Genomic DNA, 17,175 nt, shown 5'->3' with positions numbered 1-17,175 from the left:
TGACTGTATTTGTAAGCAAACACTTAAGCTAATATGCACACAACAAGATTCCACAAATAGGCATGAGGTAAATGAACAATTTATTTGGAGTATTGTTGGACAGTCACTAAAAGAAATGTGTGTTGTTTCTTTGTTGTGTAAGGTCATACAGGTTAGACTGTTTTAGTTCTACACATATTAACTTGTGAATTGAGTTGCCATATAGCATTGAGCAAATTGAGCGAGTTAAGGGAGCTAACAAGGACTTGCCCAACTGTGCAAAGGAACAAAGCAATTTGAGCAGATGTACATTTGACAAGATGGATGTGGGAAGCAATTTGATATTGTGTACCAAGGTACTATTCAGAAACTGCACCAAAGGAACAATATCCTATTTGTATGTGGAGGTTGGATGAATGGAAAAGAACAGAAGATACTTAACACATAAATGCCATTTTAAAACAGGCAAGTATATAGTAATAATAATCCTTGCATTTGATACAGTGCCTTATCACGTCGTCGAGACGTCTCAAAGCATACATGTTGGAAAGTATATGTTGAAATGGCTATGTAAATTTACCTTTATGTCAGAATAGCCATGTAAATTTACCTTTATCTTGAGGCTACATATTTTCTTTGAATAAATATCTATTTTAATCAACACACTCTAGTAAAACAATTATAAATGTGTTTATTTCTTACCAACCTTTATGTCAGGAACAAAAGCCATATCCTCATGGCACTGTTGATTGTATTCTTTTGTGCTTGAAATGTCATTGTAAAATTTTCAAGAGCCAGGGTATAATATTTTGGCTGAATACCAGCAGGCATGGCCACAGAGCAATGCACACAACTAGTTAGGATTCTCCCAGACAGCACAGAAGCGTTGTTGTACATGCAGACACCCACCATATTGTTAAGCACATATGGTTAACAGTTAATAGAAAAGCAAAGCCCACAGAAAAATCCCATGGAGGCAGCATTGCAAAATCGAGCTTTGTTGGGCAATAAATTACTACAAATTAGTAAGGAAGTTTACACTGTTCTCTTTTAAAATGCAAACTCCCTAATGAAGCCATGCCCCCTGCTGAGAGAAGCAAAGGAAAGACAAATAGTAACATGCAGATTCACACACAAACGAGATAACTTAATCACAGACATCCATCCCTCATACTCCCAAAGTTAAAATGAAAAGTTAAAATCCCTCATACTCCCAAAGTTAAAATTATACAAGAGATTTGGAAATACTGGATCTTATTTATAATGAATACTGGTTAGCACGCCACCAAAGCTCCATCACCTTTGACCTCTCAGGCACCTGCTGGTTTGATTCATCAGGAAGAGAGACCTCTAAACTGGGGGTCCTTGTGTTAACTGACAGTGGATCTGCCGAGGTTGTGTCGCCTGAGGTGGACAATGAATCCACATGATTTGTGTCTTCAGAGGGTGTGAAATTCATTACCTGCAGAACATTAATTTCATTATGAAAATATCGCATTTACCTTATGAATATATAACACCACAATACAATACCAAATAAAACTTTACAAACAACACATCATGACTGATGGTTTGTGGTTTTAGATAATTTTAAAGAGTGCTGAGTTTACATAATACAGTAACAATAATCTCCTTGATGTTCAAAATACTTGAAACAAACATTTTATTGTTGCCTTATTAGCCTAGTTTCTTATGATCATCAATATCCACAGAATGAAAAACAGTCTTGTGATGATAAATAGGATCAGAAAATGTATATTAAGCAAAAAAAAACTTTTGCTAGTAAGGGTAGTAATTTTAAATAATTTTCCACTCTGGGGTAAAATGGGTGGGATTTATAACTTGTTATATAATTACTGCCAAGCCATGACAACTGCTGGAATGATCACAGTGGTAACATTTGCAATTATATGATGTTTAACACGAAAACATCACTCGGGGTTTGCACATCTTTCTGATTGCTAGAGATGGTTTCTCCCACCATCAGATTTCTCAGACTGGGATCACCACCATTTTTGATGTGAGGGAATATGGTATTTTAAATTGTAACAGCTTTTAACTAAATATTTTGTTTTGATACAGAACTATAGTGTATTCTGTGAAGCACTTTGAGACGTTTCAAAGACGTGATAAGGCGCTATATCAAATGCAAGGATTATTATTATTAATTTATTTTCCAACTATGATCTGGTGATTTAAGGGTTAAAACTGCACAGATTAGATAGTCATAGGTTTGAATCCTGCATTGTGTTGAATTTGCTGATCTCAGATGTAGTAGCAATTGGGGCGGTAGATTCTGGGTAAGAGAGGGGAAAATCAGTCAGACTTCCTGCTCCGTTTTGCAATCTGGAGATTCCTACAGTACAGCTTTCAAGTGATGAAAGAACTGGATTCAGCTGTGGTGCTTTTGAGGTCTAATTGCTTGACTCACTGTCAAGGTTCATATATGAACAATGGCCGTGTCATTTTAGGAGCAGAGGGGGAGGGGAAACATTGTGTTTTAGAAACGTATGAAAATAGTTGATATTTTTATCCCAGCGACTTAAATCCATACAACACCTTCCTACACTCCTTTACATAAGCTGTCTCCCATTTGACTTATCTTGACCCCCCCACCCGGCCCGGGGCCTAATCCCTGACTGTTCAGCGCCTTGGGGCGTCCTCCTGACGTGAAAGACGCTTTGCAAATGTCATTTTGGATTGTATTTTGACTGTGCTACAAAATGTTGTGATTTTGCTGTTCTCTTGATTATAACTACTAGGGGTGTTAGTAGATTCATTGCTCATCAAGTCAAAACAGAAAGAGGCATCAATAAACAAGGCGAACAGGATGCTGAGTTTTACTGCTAAATCAGATGAGTTCATATCCCAGAACACATGCGCATGTTGTATAGTGATCTGATCAGTGAGTACAGTTCTGTTTTCCATAATATAAGGGAGCTGCCAGGGCAGAGGAGAACAACAAGGATGATCCTCAGTGTTAAAAGAATGAACAATGATTCAACAATCTAGGGATCTTCTGTTTTAATCCTCCCATTTGATACAGTGCCTCATAACATCATCGAGATGTCTCAAAGTGCTTCACAGGATAAACAGTAAAATGGTGTGGAAGCAGGAAGTGGTCTATTTATCATTCAATTTAAAAGATTTCAAAGATATTTTGATGAAACTATTATTTCTATTTTTTTTACTAATTGTGATTGCATCAGGCTGGCAATGAGTACCTCTTCTTCAGACGACTCATCTGAATCCTCATGATGAATTTTCCTTAGACTGTGTGTGCTTCCTGAAAGATGGTTCTCCTCCAGAAGCTGTAAATCTCCCTTGTCCAGGCTGTCGAGAGAGCGCCTGCGTACTCCCCAATTAAACGTATCCATACTCTCACCCTGAAAGACAAAGTGTAACATTGCTGAATTCATAATTTCACAGAAAATAGATTTTGTCAGTTGATCAGAATTGATTATTTAACTGACAAAGGATTATGTAAAACACAAAAAACATTAATGTGACTATTTCTAAGCACAACAAAGTGCGTTTTGATCCGACTTTGTAAATTATTATTTTGGACAGTTAGAGGGTAGTTTTTCTTCCCCAGAAGCACTAACCTTGTATTATTAAGCGACAGCAGAAAATATGTACTGCCAATAGGGAAGCTTCAATGATTTGTTGACACTCACTATCAAGGCTCACACATCAAGAATGAGCACTTGGGGAAGGATAGATATGTATACTAGTGTAACCTTAGACCAGCACAAGTCAGTACCTTCAGGAGAGCAGAGAATATTGGGGAAAAGAAACAACTGTAACCCAGTAATTGCAGTTTCTTCAAGTAAAGGAACAGTTTTCCTTTAACACAGAATTAATTGTTTTAAAGGTATATTGTAAAAAATTGTTTTATAATTTGTTTACTGTATTTACTAAAATATTGATTGATTTAACAAAATAGTTTTTTAATAAAGTATCTGGTAAATTATTACCTGCCTGTATTGCTCTGATAGTTTTCACAACAGTAAACAATGCACTATAACACAAATTGTTACAATAGATTCTTAACAAATTAATTCAGTTAGTTTGGCAAATAGAAATAAGATTAATTGAAGAGCTGAATAATTTTAACAGGGGATGTTGGTAATGGCAGAGGACAGCATAAGCCATTGCCATTGTGATGGTAACCGTGTAACATTGTCTCCTGTAGTAACACTTCACTTTTCCGGAAAGATGGCGGTAGAAATCAATTATAAATATTACGATCACTGTTTGCCAATGTTAAATGTGTAGCCTTAACGTGAGAGCTTCTGAATGCTGAGCATGTTTCTGAAACAAAATCACAGCAGAAGCGCATTATCTGTTTTCATTATGGCTACTACCAGACCATCTCCTCTGAGAGATACGGTGAACACATGATGCCATCAATACCATTGATGTCTGAACATTGTACAACCAACTGGTTCTGGCTTAGAAGTCAAGAAGGCCCATCCAAACAGCCCCCCACGTACTTCATGGTAAGATTTAATAGCATCTTAATGTGCCCAAAACATGCACTTAAAAAAAATCTTCCCCTGTCTGGCATTAGGATCATGAGGTCACTTCCATTAGACAAAGCATTAAATGAGCTGTTTTAATGAGCTGCTAAATTACAATACAGCACAAACATTCCATTTGCCGGGTGCAACACATCAACAAAGCTGCACAAGGGAACATCTTACCTGAAGTTCCTAGACAGCAAGAGTAAAGAGTAAAAGAAAATCGCATTACACAAATATTAAAGCGTTTAGCTTCTAAATATAAAAGAAAAATATTTTCACCCCCATCTCTATATATCTCCCCCATTAGCTTCCATCATCACCATCAATGTCACGCTATGCTAAGCTGGCAGGAGGTGTTGAGTTTTCCTTGCTGGTTTATGTTCCACTTGAACCGCAGGACTATGGTATTAATTACTGGTCTATCTTGTGACTCAAATAATAAGTGTTGAAACACACTCAGAGGGCAGGAGAGCTCGGACGTCAATGGAGGCCGGAATTCAATACACAATGTTACCTTGGTCTAAGTGGTGTCAGATGGGCTGGCCCACGCCCACGCAACTATTTTAACTATGTATGAGATTGAAAAACCCTTTTGTAACTCCCCACATTTTCTTTAACATTTATTTCAAATATTATTGATTTCTGCAATTAACTATTTGTGGTGAGCATTTCGAAGAGGTTGGTCGCTTTTACATAATTAACTGCCTATCAATTTACTTCAGTTATGTTGAAACTCAGCAGACTGCATCAAGATTAAAACTTCTGTGCTAAAGGGTAGAGGGTCGCACACAGGGGTCCTCCAATCGTTGCTAGGTGGCGTCTTGCGCGAGCTCAATAAAAACAAGAGGCAGGAGCGATATTTACCGCAGGTTAAATATTAAAGTTTTATATTTTTATTTTGAGATAGGTGAAATATTTTGTGCATCGGGCTTCATTTTCAATTTGACTCAATGACGGCACAGTTCTATCGCTCCTTCCATTTGTCTTTTTGATGATGCGCGAGAGTGTCACCTATTGGCGACGGCTGGTTGGAGACCACCCCCCCCCCCCACCCGGTCTTATATAACAGGATAGAGTAAAAGGAAGCTTTGGAGCAGGCTACCATGTATTACTCAGCCTCTCTTAAAACCTGCTAATAAGTCCATCATTAGAGGAATGAGATAAAGTGCCAAATGATAAGCTATAAATCTTTTATGAATTAAATCACTGATGGCCTGAAATACCTGATGGTCTTAGCCTCATGATTATAGTTAAAACATAGTGTAGAATTTTGAAACATTCCTAAATATAGCCTTAAATTCGAAGCCGTTTTTCCACAGTTCTATAAAAAGCTAAGATAGATGACTGTCCTTCTAATTATCAAAAAACACTTGCCCAACTCCTTTCCACCAAAGGTTAGCAAGAACTGTACCTCTCCATCCTCCAGTTCGACATCCAGGAAGTCAAAGTCTCTAAAAACTCTGAACTGTTGCTCGCTGGTTGTATCATCCATGTTTTCTTGGTCTCTTGGGCCGTCCTCTGAAGATGACACCAAACTTGCCTGATGCTCAATAAGGTCAAGATCCCCACTTGATGAGAAAATAACCTGAAATAGATACAAACCCCACCTCAGTTTGTAAGTACTTCCCATGTGCGCATTCATACAATAATGTTGGCAAATTCCTTAACTTACTGAAAATTATCAATGTGAAATTATAAATCTCGAACTCAGAACATAGATATAGGTAACTTACAAAGCCAAAGACCATTTATTTAAGACAGATAACGCTGGTGTTCAGATCATATTTGTACAAGAAATCCACATGATCTGACTATTGCTTACAGTTTTGAAAAGACTTTGCACTAACCCTAAAACCTTACCTGTTTAAATCCATTCAGATATTAGTTACTTAAGCATATTTAAACAGAATTACTGAGCAACTTACCTGATTATGCCATGGTAACTGCATTTCATTCAAATACTGTCTAAGGAATATTTCACTCACATCACCTTTTTAAACTCATGCACTTAATAAATAACTCAAAAGCTAGTTACTGTTTCACATTAAACAATTCAGATGGTCTTTTGAAAGTGAAACAATAGTTGATTGTGCAGTGAGTACTGAGTTAACAATGTGACTTCAGTCAGTAGCAGGAAGTTGTGTCATTGCTTTCCTGTCTGCAGGCTATCAGTTTTCAGTATGTGCGACAACAACCTAGTTTGTAACTTTCTTTTTTAAAAGTTTGGAAATATTTTTAAACCTTTACATTCATTCTTTCATTCAACTGATTTCATTGAAAGGAAAAGATCCTGCTTATTCAACATTACATTGATCAAATTTTATTAATATTAAACTGATCAAACCTTTTCTTATTTTAACCTGTAGCTCAGTGGTTAGAGCACTCGCTTTGCAAACGAGAGACCTGAGTTCAATTCCAGGCAGGTCAGGGCGAAACCTTGGGCAAGTTCCTTACTCCACACAGAGCCTAATAATAATCCCTCCAAAACCAAAACCAATAATAAATTGGTCATTTTCAATCTACGACTGTTTGTGAGACATTGCTGTGCGCAATTGGCTGCCGCGTTCGCCCACAAATATACAGTCAATTCACTTTGCAGTATGTTCTGTGAAGCGCTTTGGGACGTCCTCCCGACGTGAAAAGCGCTATACCGAATGCAAGGATTATTATTATTATTATATTATAAAATACAGATCGCCAAAGCATAGGATCTGACGTTCCCCTTTTACCTAATTGCGATCATAAATCTTGTTTGACTGAATTATCAAAGAAAAGTCAATGAAATCATATGAGCACCTGGATTCTAAACGCAACCAAATTCACCACCAATGATGTCAAGCCTGCAGTCATTTTTATAGTTCACGCTAAAAATGTTATAACGTTTACTCTGGTTGCTAGGTTGTAGGAATGCTGAGTGGAGGATAAACACGGATGATTTATCCTTCACTGCGATCTACTGGCATTCCATCCTGTTCACACTCATCTATACTGCACTTCACTAAAATTAGCAACCACAAAAATGTTAGGTCAATGTTTGGTGGGAAGTGCATGCTGTAGGTTAAAATAAGAAAAGGTTTGATCAGTTTAATATTAATAAAATTTGATCAATTTAATGTTGAATAAGCATACACATTATAATAATAATAATAATCCTTGCATTTGATATAGCGCTTTTCACGTCGGGAGGATGTCCCAAAGCGCTTCACAGAATACACTGTAAAGTGAATTGACTGTATATTTGTGGGCAAACGCGGCAGCCAATTGCGCACAGCAATGTCCCACAAACAGTCGTAGATTGAAAATGACCAATTTATTATTGTTTTTGGTTTTGGAGGGATTATTATTAGGCTCTGTGTGGAGTAAGGAAACTTGCCCAAGGTTTCGCCCTGCCTGGAATTAAAGCGAGTGTTCTAACCACTGAGCTACAGGACTCCACATTATTTTCAACTTCTAATCATTTTTTGAAGCAGTTTATAACTAACAGTGTAAACATTTTTTAAAAAAGTATACTCCATTCATCATGTTTGCACTTAAAACAAAATAATAGACTCACAGATGGGTTTTTGGTTAGACCCACTTCCTGACCACACAAAGTAAGAACATTCACCAATTTTTCTCGTGTCCTTTTCTGTAAAAGAAAACAAGGTAGAATTAAAGCAACATGACACTTCTCCTATTCTTTCCTCTCACTTGTTTAGCTTTGTATTTATAATAATAATTGTGTCCAGTATGCTGCGTAACGTCAGGTAACTCTTAACAGGAGATAATGCACTGGAGGCCAAATGTTACAACATATTACCTGGGAGAACTGTGGTCTCTTCCAGCTCACAGGAACTAAAACATTTGAATTTGAGCTGGACGAAGTGGATGAAGTGCTGCGAGTGACTGCTATTGCCCTGGGTTTCCCGTCCCTCCCCGGAGGCCCATGTAGATCGTCATATCTTCTACCAATAACAGGCGTCTAAAAACACAAAGAAAATTGTTCATCAACCATATTCTCCAAATCACTAATAAGCAGGGCCTAAGTTTTTGTTTTCATTAAAAAGCAATTTACCGACTACAAACCCAGAGCACGACAGATAACATCTTAAGGATATCCGTATAAGTGTTTGATGGCAACAGCGAGCAAATAATCTTTAAGCTTCATATAATAGAACCAATCAAGGAAGGATCTTAAAAGCCTCATGACTTAATGGCTTGATTATTTAAAATGGAAACTGCTTACCAGCAGAATGCATGGGTCACTAGAAGAGCCATCAATATTTAATAGATAGTATCAGTATTTATTTCATGACTGAGAAGGAATCAATACAGAACATGCAGTGTATTCTGCCAGCTATTGAGTTGTTGAGTTATTTTCAGACATGAATATTTTACTAAATGTACCAATTATATTGTCTTCAGTTCAGAGATAATGGGCTTTGATATCATGACCTACAAATTACATCTCTAAGGGATCATATTTATTCCACAAATTGCCTAGAAGTTGCAGTTGACTTGAGGTATGTGTACCATAAAAGGAAAATTAAGAACATTAATTTCAGTAATTGACTTTCTTATTGTAAAATCAACAACAGAACACTGTTAGGAAAAAATACCCTACCAAATGAGTTTGCACAAAAAAGGATGTACATCTTGTCTTCGGTTTAAAAAACCTCTATTACAATAATTCATGATCCCTTATAATATTTATTAGTAATAAATATTTTCACATTTTACAGAATCCACAAAAGGTTTTAGATTATAAAAGGTTTTCCACTTAATTTGCTTTCCTATGATTTTTCCCCACTCTCATTGATTATTTATCATTGAGAATAAATCCTGACATTTCAAGGATTTGACTTTTCACAGTAGTAAAATTTAATTAAAAGATAGCACCACTGTAACCATGCTCATAAAATGGAAATTTTGCTATCCTAATATAGACAACTGCTCCTCTGAACTGGAAGCTACATTTCACAGTTAACAGCAATTTGTTTCACAAGGTCGTAAGAGAGATTCAGATGAAGAAATCCATTTGATCTCATCTTTCCAGAATAACCTTCAGCCTTCCTACCCCTTTGGAACTCCATCCCAGTCACTTCGCCTGGGCCCCTCCCTGCCTCTTTCAGGGTCCATCTCAATACCTTTTCCTCTTCAACCATATCTTCGGGCACCATCCTACCCCTACCCTCCCTGCCCTCCACCCCTCCTGATCCCAATCTCTAGCTTGGGTGTAAATCCTTGACTATCCCAGTGCTTTGGGACGTCCTCCCAATGTGAAAGGCATTATACAAATGTAATTTGTTGTTGTTGTAACTGCCCTATGAAATTGTATGCCTCAGCTTCCCAAATTATGGTACACATCTTAATTACCAATGTTTTGTGTGGAATTTACACCTCTCTGTCTTTTTGGAGGGAGCATTTTAACAGCATTGCTCACTCTCTGGCAAATCATTTATGGCTTCCAGACAATAATATGTAACATGCACACTGGTGCTGAGTCAAGACTGTGGCATTTGGTGTAAAAACGCATCTAATTATAGACTATGAGTAGAAGCTTTGAAAAAACAGTTCCAGTTATCCAGACCCCATCCTTACCAGCCCCCACCCAACTCCACCCCTGCCCACCGCATAATGGGTACTCAAGCAAGAGTTAGTGCCTTCAGTAGAGGAGAAATTACCCAACCAATGCATACACACCTCGGAAATGTCAAAGCGAAACTCTAATGTTTTTCCTGGTAATACTTTTGAAGCGTTTTTCCACATTCGATGCATGTCTACCTGAGATGGCTCACTAGCTTGAGATGATGGTAAAACCAAGCTCGCAGACCGATAGACGACTAATTTCAGAATGTTTAGGGCCTCTTTCCAATGAGCACTCTGCAAAGTTAATAAATAGAATACAAATGTGAATTATTTTCAAATATCGAATACAAAACAAAGGAACTGCCTACAGCACCTCTAAATGGTTGATAAGCTCTTGATACAGCTTGAGAAAGTTCACTTACCATACATCATACTGTGTGTGGGGTCTGGATTTTTGCTCCCCCTATATTGATTACCTTATTCCACTTTCTTATTTTCTCTACACTATCGTCCTCAATTAACAGAATGGGGAAGCCTACCTTAGGGATGTTGTTAAACCTACTTCTTGGTTGACATGTTAGGAGGTGTGTTTGAGTAATAAATAAAACACCTTGATTGGTTGGCAGAGGGGTAAGAAGAAGCTCACGCTCAAGCTCCGCATCTTCAACTGGTGGAACCATCGCTCAGTGGGAAGGAATGTGTTTCGAGCTGTGGGCAGAAAGATGGTGACCATGGTCTTCATGCATTTGACATCTGTCACGTGGGTTTGCGCCCTCAGATGGTGGATGCAGGTATCAGGTACTTGCTGAGAGATTCTTGGAGTTCCTGATACTTGTATCCACCTAGTGAGGGCTCAAACCCAGGTGACAAATATCAAATGACAAACCAGTGACTATCCTCCTCGGGGAGGGGGGGGGGGGGTAAACGGGGTTTCCTGGAACTGAACCGGCTCCAAAGTGACATGTTTGACAACTGAATGTCAGAATCAAAACAACCCTCTGTGGTGGTCTCAATTGTCTAGCTTCTGAGTCAGGTGGGTACTCAGTATTCCAGGGCGCTGCTGCTGCTAATAATAATCCTTGCATTTGATATAGCGCTTTTCATGTCTTCTAGACGTCTCAAAACGCTGCATGCTGTAAAGTGAATTGACTGTATATTTGTGGGCGAAATGCGGCAGACAATTGGCCACAGAAGTGTCCCACAAACAGTCGTGGATTGAAGTGACCAATGTTTCTTGAAGGATTATTATCAGGCGTGTGGAGTAAGGAAATTTGCCCAAGGTTTCGACCTGTCGGAATTGAACCCAATTGCGAGGCAAGTGCTCTAACCACTGAGCTACAGGACTGATGACAGCACAGGACCCATCGGCAGGACCTGGAAGGTCACTGGGAACAGGGACTCTTCCCACTCAGTTCCTGTTAACCCTGAAAGCCAAAGCCCTAACGTGAAGGTGGGCCTGGCTCCTTATTTAATTAATGTCAAAAAAGCATTTATAATTCCCCCCCACCCGACTATTGAATAATGGAACAACTAAACTTAACTGAGAAGCCCTGGGAGCTGCCAACTTGAATTCAATCTGAGCAGATGTGTTGAAAAATGGCTTTTTCAAGATTAAATCAGGGAATACTCGTCTAACGCAATCAGGGCTGGGAAAGGTCTGTAAAACTGAAACTTTGATTTCTTGTTGGATGATGCTATATTTTACCTGAACAAATTTTTCAATGATCTTCAGGACTTCCATGTTAAACTGCTTGACAGGTATAGATGATAAATCTACATGGCTTAGAAGACTGTAAATGATCTGAAGTAAGGACTGCTGCATGCTTGGAAGACCTTTATCCAACAGCTGTACAGACAAAAGTTTATTCAATAGCTTATTATTCATTTTCAAAATTATGTCACTCACATTCTATTCAAGTTGCTCCCATAAATTAATGCTGAATACGGTACAAGAAAAATAATATACACTTTTAACTTACTTTACACAAAAAATGTTGGTAACGAGGTCCAAAATCTGAGTCCTCCAAAGCCAAATTTTATTTCTGATAAAATTGGTTAAAGTCAATTAATGGTAGTTGTTTTTCCTCATGCTTATTAACATAAAGAAACTGTTCTTTAAACGTAACTGAGAAGTTGCATTACACAAAAAGGAAGAGAAGATCTAATAACATTTTCACTTCCAGGACCATATGTCCCTTAATGTAACACAATCTAACATAATTTGGGTATATAAATGGACAAATCGATCCCTGGTCACAAGGCTGTAGCACTACACAACATCCTGCTATAAGTAATCAGATTGAACCAGCGCTCGAACAGCATAACCATCAGCAAAAGCACTTTGTGATATAAACTGTGTTTTCTGTAAGGAATTCCCTGTATGTCACCCAACTCTCAAGACTTTAGCTCAGAACCGAGATCTCATCGAGTGCGGGTTTAGTGAGTCAGCATGACATTTGGAGATTCCCCTACTGGAGTGCAGATCCTCAGCCTAAAAATCCCAAAGTGATTGAAATACAGAACTTGACTAATTCTGATACTCACCAAGTTAAACAAAAGTGGTCCAATTTAGGTAATTTTCGGCTTGCGATTTTGCTCTACATTCAGCCCACTATTCAGCATACTATTATTCCTTAATACTAAAACAGTATTGTTAATTCTGAATACAATACCGAACAACTAACAGCTACACCTCAAAAATGATCAGAAAGAACAAGGACATTGCACTTACCTCCGCCAGGTATGTAATCAGGTTCAAAGTGACTTCTGCAAAGGACTCGTGAAGGTAACGGCAAACCACATTAACCCAGGTAATACAGTCTCGGGTATAACTGTGTGTCTTGTATAGAGTCATAACATGTGCTAAGTTTGAAAGCTTAGTGTTCTTTTCTTCCATACAGACCTATGAAGAGAATATCAATAAATCAGATATTAACATTTTAAAAAGATGCCTTTAAAAGTTCTGTGCTTGCTAAGCAAGGCTACATACCTGAGCTATCCTCTCTGCTGTATCCTTGCAGAATTGGGTAGGGTTATCAAAGTGCTGAATCAAATGCGGAAGGAGACAGAGCACATTTAAGGGGAAACCTGAAACAGACAAATGAATGGGATTTTACAGGAATCAATAATAATAATCCTTGCATGTAATACAACACCTTCCATGTCAGAAGGACGTCTTACCGTACTTCGCAATATTTTCTGCAAAGTGTACTGACTGTGTATACTGTAGGCAAAAATGGCTGCCAATTTATGCACAGCAATATCTCACAAAGAGTTATGAACTCAATGACCAATTTCAGCAGGATTGCTGGCCAGAACACTAGGAAAAACCCCTTCTCTTTTCGAGTAGTTAACGTCTACCCGAATAGGTAGTCAGTTCCTTAGTTTGACATCTCATCTGAAAGATGGTATCTCTGACAATACTGCACAAGTGGCTCAATACAAATCTGGGTTCGACAACACTGTCCTGGACAATAATCCTCCAGATAAAACTGTTTATTCACTTCATGGCTATTTTTGGCACACACTGCCATGTGTAAATTGGCTACAATGTTCACTACACTACCCTGTATGCTATGGGTATGCTTTGGGGTGTTTTGATGCCTTGATAAGGTACTATATTAAATGCAAATATTATAGTATTATTGCACCTACTACTTTAAAATTTGGCATTTTCTTATTATTGTTCCCATGTTACATTTCCAAGATGTAAAATATTATAATTATAATTACAATTATTTCTATCCACAATTTTATCCATTACTGTCTTACTAATCTGACAGTAAGTGTCTGTTGACAATTATTGTAGGAGATAATAGGGCAGCAGATAACTTGATTCAAAAAGGAAGTTTCAGTAAATTTTACTCCACAATGTCAGTAATTAATGGAGCATCCGGCCACCTCACTAAATACTGACAGTTCCTGAAGCGCATACATAATTAAAACACTTTGCTACAGCACTGTAAATAATGGGCATATTTTAGTGGATGTATTCCAAACACAATTTGTGGACAATGGTATAAAATGTTTGACCAAATGTCTGAAACTTAGCCAATTTCTTCTGTTTTTTCTACACAAATAATATTTAGTCACCAAATTCGTTTTTTTAAATAAAAAAATCCTTGCTTTTGAAATGGCACTTTTCACTTCTTCCAGATGTCTCAAGCACTTCACAGAATATACTGTAAAGTGAATTAACTGTATATTTTGTGGGTGAAATGCGGCAGCCAATTGCGCACAGCAGTGTCCCACAAACAGTCATGGATTGAAGCGACCAATTTATTATTGTTTTTTATTCTGGAGGGATTATTATCAGGTATTTTTCCCCTTGAATGGTGACAGAATGACAAAATCTGGCTGGTGAAATCTGTAATAAGATCAGGCTTCCAAACAATGACCTTGGTTATTTCAGGGTGGACAAAAAAGACTTGGAAAGCAGCCAGAGTAGGCATGGATGGATAATGCTCAAGTTTCTTTTGATTACCGTTAGGAGTCATGATGAAATTGTAGTGTGTACCTCACCCTCAAAAAGGTCATCGATAAAGCAGTATGTGACTGACTCAATTCTAAATTCATGTGATGTTCAGTCAAGGGCAAGATGTATTAGGAACTGACCAAACAGAAGGAGCGTAGGGTAGATGTAAATGATTAAACTGAAAGGAGATATTGGCCGGTTCATAGAATATTACAGCACCGAAGGAGGCCATTCGGCCCATCATGCCTGTGCTAGCTCTTTGGAGAGCTACTCAATCAGTCCCACTCCCCAGTTCTTTCTCAATACGCCTGCATTTTTTTCCTTTTCAAGTACCTATCTAATTCACTTTTGAAAGTTGTTCTTGAATCTGTTTCCATCACCCTTTCAGGCAGTACATTCCAAACCGTAATAACTCTCTGTGTGTAAAAAAAAATTCTCATCATCTCTCCCCTGGTTCTTTTGCCAAGGATTTCTTAAGGATTCATGCTGGGTCCCCTCCTCCACTACACCAAACTGAGAATTTATGCATTCTTTTGGGGGTTCATCAGCAGCAAAATTACTGATTCATTTTACAATTTTTTTTAAGTTTTTCCTTAAAGAAGCTACTAACATTGTGGAATTACTCAATAAATTAAAGCAAAGGCCCCAATTACATTTTGGTGTAGTTCTGTAATACTCTTTGACAATACAAATCCATACCTATAACTTGAGTTAAGTCCACCACTGGTATTCGAGAAACAGCAGTCAGTTGGCTGAAGAGCTGTAGTGTCAGATCAGTAGTAGCTAGTGAAGTAAAGCCTTTCAGCAAAAGCTGTTGTAACCCTGAGAAGTTTGTCCATTTCAGCTGCCCTTGCAGCTTTTCAAGCTTTTCCCTGGTTTCAGTCTTATCCAAAGGTAGGTGAATCAGAAGTTTAATCAGCAGTCGCTGTGCCATTTGGTATTCAAATTCAAAATCAGATTCCATCAGCGCTAGAGCAGACCAGAAGACAGTGGCCAAAAGATTCATGGGATTATTGATATTGGATGGATCTGTTATGTTGTCTTTAAGAGATGAGGAGCTCCGTGTTTTACACACCAGAACTTGTCCATCTGCTTGAATTCTGTCCAACGTTGCACTACGTGGAGGATCAGATGTTCTGTCTGAAACATCAAACTTCTTAGGTACAGAGAAACTCCTCTGATGTCTGCTCCGTTCTGCTGTAATACCACTGCTGTTCAAGATGCCTGACGTCAGATTCAGCTGCCCTGTACTCTTCCGACTTGTTGCTAGTTTGGTACTCATCATGAAATCTGGTGAGGATGACCTGATATGAACAAATCCAAAATGAGTGCTACAACAACAACAAAAATTACATTTATATAGCGCCTTTCACGTTGGGAGGATGTCCCAAGGCGTTTCAGAGAACAAAGCAATTTCAATGCACTAGTCATTTAATTGCACTCTATATTGTTGACATTGTTGGCAAAATGATAACTTGTGAATTTGAATTTAGCATAATCTCAAAAAAGTAAGCTTCATAAATAGAATCATAGAATTATACAGCACAGAAGGAGGCCATTCGGCCCATCTCTTAATATATCTGTGTCGGCTCCTTGAAAAGAGCTATCCAAATCAATCCCACTCCCCCGCGCTCTCCCCATAGCTCTGCAAACTTGTATAGCATCATAGAATGTTTGAAGAATACATTTAAAAAAATGACCAGTGTCTATCTGCATTTCTATCGATTTTGGCTATATCTCTTTGAAATTAATTAATAAATTAATTATTAATTGAAATTAATTTAGTGCTCTCAATTTCTTAGTCTTAACTCTTGAAAATCATTTTCTCAGATTATTAGTTCTATTTTATGCAGATCATTAAACATAGTAAACATAGCATTATAAAATGTAGTGAAAATATTTCTAGTTTTAACTCTCAGTGTAAGGTAGATACCTATATGAACTGTATTGCTTGTTTAAATAAAACATTCAAAACATCAGTAGAAATAGAAAGAAACTAATTAGCTGACAGAATTGCTTCTAATGTAGTTATTAGTCATTTTTGCAACTAGATACATAGTAGGTCAGCCGTTTCATGTAGCATAATTTATATATTAGCTGGGGTACAAGGTAGGATCACTTTCAACCGGTGTAAGAATACACTGCCTAGATTGTGATATGCACAAGTATTGCATTTGTAAGTGGTTTCTTGAGTTCAATCTGATCATGCACCTGAAGTAGTTAAACCAATGTTTATCAATTTGGATCTATGGATATTATAGGTGTAAAAATCTGCTCACTTTGAGCTACTAAATTCTATGCTTTGGCACTAGACATTAGAACATTAGTTTGAATCCCCCTAAAACTTAGTGAGTAAAGGATTACTCAGTGTATTAATAATTCAACAACAACAACTTAAACTTCCATAGCGCCCAGACCAAAAAGACAGGTTAAATCCTGGTCTGTGCTGAATTAGCTGTTCTGAATTGGGGAGCTACAATTTTGTGAACTGAGACATAATCTCTAGCATATTCCTTATCTTTGTGATATAAAGCTTCTAAATACTATAGGAAATACATTCAATCCTTCTAAACCAGTGTTAAATTCCTGATGGATGTCATTCTTAGTTGACAATACACCACAAGAAAC

The 17,175-nt window shown here is 37.8% G+C and overlaps 1 protein-coding gene across 4 annotated transcripts in view; it reads right to left on the bottom strand.

Moving 5' to 3' along the window:
- The window catches only part of fryb (furry homolog b (Drosophila)), a 155,798-nt gene that overhangs the window by 13,669 nt on the left and 124,954 nt on the right, over positions 1-17,175 (bottom strand). For 3 of the 4 annotated variants that reach the window (XM_007891283.2, XM_042334582.1, XM_042334583.1), the window contains exons 44-54: positions 15,247-15,851; positions 13,063-13,160; positions 12,805-12,975; positions 11,779-11,919; positions 10,188-10,367; positions 8,305-8,466; positions 8,059-8,133; positions 5,917-6,090; positions 4,686-4,694; positions 3,204-3,365; positions 1,280-1,441 (exon numbers count right to left, since the gene is read on the bottom strand). In XM_007891283.2, the coding sequence (XP_007889474.1) occupies positions 1,280-1,441; positions 3,204-3,365; positions 4,686-4,694; positions 5,917-6,090; positions 8,059-8,133; positions 8,305-8,466; positions 10,188-10,367; positions 11,779-11,919; positions 12,805-12,975; positions 13,063-13,160; positions 15,247-15,851 (1,939 nt within the window). The remainder of the gene's footprint in view (positions 1-1,279; positions 1,442-3,203; positions 3,366-4,685; positions 4,695-5,916; positions 6,091-8,058; positions 8,134-8,304; positions 8,467-10,187; positions 10,368-11,778; positions 11,920-12,804; positions 12,976-13,062; positions 13,161-15,246; positions 15,852-17,175) is intronic. The other variant, XM_042334584.1, reaches the window with a different exon arrangement.

This window comes from Callorhinchus milii, unplaced genomic scaffold (assembly GCF_018977255.1).
Source record: "Callorhinchus milii isolate IMCB2004 unplaced genomic scaffold, IMCB_Cmil_1.0 Scaffold4, whole genome shotgun sequence".
Lineage (NCBI taxonomy): Eukaryota > Metazoa > Chordata > Chondrichthyes > Chimaeriformes > Callorhinchidae > Callorhinchus > Callorhinchus milii.
Note: the sequence above shows the minus strand (reverse complement) of the source record. Positions and strands in the feature narration are given on the sequence as shown.